General features: G+C 50.7%; 1 protein-coding gene across 1 annotated transcript in view; it reads right to left on the bottom strand.

Annotated features, from left to right (window-relative positions):
- The window catches only part of WDFY1 (WD repeat and FYVE domain containing 1), a 53,652-nt gene extending 49,399 nt beyond the window's left edge, over nucleotides 1-4,253 (bottom strand). Inside the window, exon 1 of the mRNA XM_019626008.1 lies at nucleotides 4,027-4,253. Coding sequence (XP_019481553.1) covers nucleotides 4,027-4,163 — 137 coding nt within the window. The 5' untranslated portion in view covers nucleotides 4,164-4,253. The remainder of the gene's footprint in view (nucleotides 1-4,026) is intronic.
- Between the last annotated feature and the right edge of the window lie 534 nt (nucleotides 4,254-4,787).

Genomic DNA, 4,787 nt, shown 5'->3' with positions numbered 1-4,787 from the left:
ATTCATAACAGTAGCAAAATTACAGTTATAAAGTAGCAACGAAAATAATTTTATGGTTGGGGGTCACCACAACATGAGGAACTGTATTAAGGGGTCGTGGCATTAGGAATATTGAGAACCACTGCTCTAGAGTTAAACAAGGACAGTAAGCCCAAGCCAGGGTTTCTCGGCCTGGGCACTGCTGACGTTTGGGGCTGGATAGCTCTTTTTATGAGGGACTGTCCCGTTCATTATAAAATGCTGAGCAGCACCCCTGGCCTCTGCCCACTAGGGGCCAGCAATACATTTCTCCAGTCGTGACAACCGAAATGTCTCCAGATATTGCCAAATGTCCCCTGGGCGGCAGTCACACCTGACTGAGACTCACTGGCCTAGAGTTTAGAAAAACGGACACTAAATTCAGGATGACCCTCACCTCTTTCACTTTTTCTCTCAAAATGCTCTGAGCTAGTTCTCACTGCTTATAGCTTTTATAAATGAATTAACTTCAGCTAGACCCTACTTTAAATGTTAAAAGTTACTTTTCTGAGCATTAAAGCAGAAGTTGTAGAGAAAAGGTATGAGCCGATTTTTTTTTTAAATCCTGAAAACCAGTAGAATGGAAGGATAACTGAATCAGAGCCAAAGGAAGAATGCCAGCCTTTTATACTTGCTGCCAGAATAGTCAGTCATTGTTTGACACTACCTGGACTCAGTTTCTCCAAATGTGTAGGAAAAATGGATGCATGGCAGAAAAAACTAGAGCCTCAGCGTCAGACCTGGGTTCAAATCTCAGTCCTATTACTTACTAGCTACGTGGCCTCGGGCAGTTACTTCAATGTCTTTTGTGCCTCTGTTTTCTAAACTGTCAAACACCCACTGCAATAGACTATGCTGAATGTTCCATAACACTCCCAGTGGGGCCTGGGATGGTACCTGCAGCTGAATGCATCGCTATTTCTACAGTAAAATATTCACATTGCATGGGGTAAGTAAAGATTACAAATATCTCTACCTATTCTGACCAAGTTTTAGCACCAATGAGTTTTCAGGCCCAATTTACAAAACAACAACATCAATAAAAAACCACTTTTGACTTGTAGAATAGATTGAATTTTGGGATTGTTGGTAAGGGAAGGTAACTGTGCCTAGCTTGTGGGGAGATCTGAGGATTGGATGCAACAACATGCATAAGGTCTAATTCTGTACTGACACAGACAACAGACTTTTAAAAGGTTAGCGAGATATTGTTAGTTCTAAAGTACAAATTCTGATCGTGTCATTGGCCTGCTTTGAACTCTGATGGGTCCTCCCTGCCTGGGAAATAAAGTCCAAATTCCTAAGACTGGCCCACAGGAAGGCCTTCCAGCTCCCATGACTGTCTCCTGCCGTGGCCAACCGCACACCTTTGCTTCAGTCACCCAGAAGTAACTGTGGCTCGTTCTCCCTCCTGTTCTGTCGCTCTGCCTGGAACGTGGATGCACACCCTCCTTCCTTCACACAGACCACCCCTCTGCCCAGTGACATCTCCCCCACGAGGCTTTCCGTGAACCCTGGCCCTCACTCAAGGCCACTGTGTCTTCCCGGCACCCTGGAAGCTGAGAGCACAGGGCCATCTCTTCACCGCACTGTCCAGCCCTGTGGCAACAGCAATTGTGGAGTCAGCTGTCTTTCTACCCCCAGGTCTAGCACGGGCGCACACACTCAGGGTCTAACAAATGCTTGTTTGATGAATAGGGAGGTCAGTTCTGTTTCCACAACATGCTGGTTCCATCAATCAGATCAGGGGCCACAAAAAATGAATTTGAATCAGAAGTTATAGAAGGGCAGGTACTGGGGCTTTTGATCCCTGTTGTATCCCCAGGGCCTGGTATTCAATAAGTACAATATTTCTAAATACATGAATGAGTGAGTGAATGAGTGAATGAATGAATGAATGCTTCAAGAGTAGGGCACATATTTATGACAATGTAAAAACAAACCACCATGACCAACAACAACAAAACAACCCATAGCCATGTGTTTTCATTAAATCTCATAAAGTGTGGCACCTGCTTAAAAAGTCGTCCTACCTGCAGGGAAGTTCCATGGGCCTGAAACACAAATTAGAAACCCAAGGCGCCAACCCTCACCTGGTCCAGTCATCTGCCAAGGCCCTGCTGTGCCCGAGTGAAAAAAAGAGCTGATCTAAGGCTCCCCCAGAATATTTCGGTCCCAGAGCAGCTAAGTAATCACTTTCCATAAAACATTTATCAGCACTGCTCCTGGCCAGTAATCTCAAATATTCAGCAATTTACCAAACATGCATGAGTCACGAATAAAATATTTTACTGACTAAAGACAGCTAACTTTATAAAGCGTTGTCCACATCTAGGCTCCTATCTGCAAATATCATTATTCTGTCCTTTGCCTGTGGTTTTTACATTCCCCTTTTCTCCCTATGGCTCGCATATCCCTCTCTCCCACTCCCTTCCTGCTTACACACACCCACACCCAGGTCCTACCAATCACTCCCCACCTTGTTTGAGGTCAGCAACTTGTAAACTGGCAGGGAGAGGCCACCGCCTGCTCACAATAAACTCACTCAAAAGCAAAAACACAAAGGTCAAATAGGCACTGCGGGCTTCGGGTTTTCTCTTCCCATTCAGGACAGGCTCTCAAAGTTAATTTCCAAAGATAATTACGAGAAGGCTGGACACTATGCCTTCAGCTTTAAGAGAACCGCAGTACAGTCCATCTTCCAGAAAGCCTTCCAACTTCTGATATATCACCATCTAAGACCACTCATTGTATGGAGGAAACAGGCTTCACTCAATTAACATCAGTCTTATCCTCCCAATCCCCACAGTATAAAGTACTAACCCTTCAAACGTTTAGGACTTTAAAAACGCTCAAGTTTTAAACAGGCATCTCTCCAAGCAATCACACAGCCCTGGAAAGACCAGATTGCGGGCGTGGGGGAGTCCTGGGTTGCGCTTCTGGCTTCACCAGTTTCTCTGGGACTCTCCATAGGCCTCAGTTTCTTCTTGGGTAAAATGAGGAAATCGATTCGGATCAGTGTTTCCCCAAGTACGGTGGGCATTCAATGAGAGACGTCTTAGCACAGGAAAGACATGGCTTCAGGCGCGCGTGCACACACATTAACATGTTTTAGCTATTAGTTTAATTCTTTATGGCAAGTGACACTACTTTTCCATGAGTGGTGGAAATATAAAATTTCCTCTAAAATAAAAGCATCTGAATCTTTTTTTAAAAATGAGTCGCATTTAGGGGGAAAACAAACAAACAAACACAAAACTTAGTAAGGGTTCAGGTGGTTCTAGCTGTACAAAACACAAATGATCTAGGGACCTCGGTGTTGCGCACGAGAGAGATGTCGAGTCCAGGGTGCAGGAGGAGGAAGCGCGGGGAAGCACTGGGGGCTGGGGGCTCGAAGGGAATCCAGGCCCCAGGACCTGCGGGAACCCGCCGCCCGTCCTCCTGGCTCCCAGAGGAGGAGGCTCGGAACTGGCTAGCGAGGGCCAACAAAGCCCCAGAGGTCCGGACGCTTCCAGCTCTGGGCGACATCCTACAAAGGAGAGGCGGGGTCGGGGGTCCCGGGCTGCAGGAGTGGGCGCAGTCCGAACTAGAGGGGCGCAGTGGGGGTCCGAGACTGGAAGGGAGCCAGCGGTGGGGACGCGAAAATCCGGCTGGAGGGGCGCGTTAGGACGAGGGTCTCTGGCTGGAAGGACGCAGTTGGACGAGGGACCGGGGTCCCCCAGATATGGGGGTTGGGGGGGGGGCGCCGAGGCCATGGATCCCGGACTGGAGGGGCGTGGCAGGGACCAGGGTCCCGGGCGGAAGGGGAGCAGCGGGGATCGAGACTGGGGGACTCACGAGTGGAAAGCGAGCGGTCCCCGCAAACAGGGGGGCGCGGCGGGGACGACGGGCCGCACGCCTCGGGGGCCGGGGACGCCCCCACGCGGAGAGGGGCGCGGCCGCGGCCCCTGCGCCCCCGCAGCCCGCCCCCACCGCGCCTCAGCCCGGCGCGCAGCCCGCTGGCCCGACCTGTCCTCGCTGGCGGTGATGACGCCGTCCTCCTTGGGGATGAGCAGTGCGGCCGTGACGGCGTCCTGGTGCCCCTCGATCTTGCTCAGGAGCGCCGGACGGCTGCTCTGCGGCCTGGAGTGGATCTCGGCCGCCATGTTCGCGCGGCGGCAGCGGCGGCGGCCTCCGGGGCGAGCGGCCCATCAGCTGACGGCCGGGCGGGCGGGGACGCGCGGGTTTCGTTTCGGCTCCCGGCGCCGCGTGGGTGCCGCGCCGCCGTAAGCTCCCGAGTGCTGCCGCCGCCCGTATTACCTGCGGAAGCCGCGCAGCTGAATTGACCGGGCCGGCAGGGAGCCACAGAGGGCGCCTTCGGAGAAGCGGGGAAAGTTACAGAGGTTGAAAAGTGAAGCCAGTCACCCAAGAATGGATTGAGCGGTTGGCAGGGAAGAGGAATTGTCCCCCAAACCAGAGCCTTGGGAAAATAATACTACTACATTGCATCAATTTTAAGAAGCCATTATTTGGACGACATCTTCATTTCAGAGATGCTAGTGTGAAAAAAATACATATATGCCAGGCATTATCCGAATTTCTTTAAATGGATTAACTCCCTTAACACTCATAACAGCCTTAAAACATGGAGAGATAAGTGCTCTTGCATTCTCGTTTTAGACATAAGAAAACCAACCCACGGAGAAGTTAAATCACTTGCTTAAGGTCACAGCTATGAGAAAGAGAAAGGCAGCCTTCGGCCTCCATCCAGCTGGCCTGGCACTATCAGC

Source organism: Hipposideros armiger, unplaced genomic scaffold, assembly GCF_001890085.2.
Source record: "Hipposideros armiger isolate ML-2016 unplaced genomic scaffold, ASM189008v1 scaffold_651, whole genome shotgun sequence".
NCBI classification, from domain to species: Eukaryota; Metazoa; Chordata; class Mammalia; order Chiroptera; family Hipposideridae; genus Hipposideros; species Hipposideros armiger.
The sequence above is the reverse complement of the archived record's forward strand: the minus strand, read 5'-3'. Positions and strand labels throughout refer to the sequence as shown.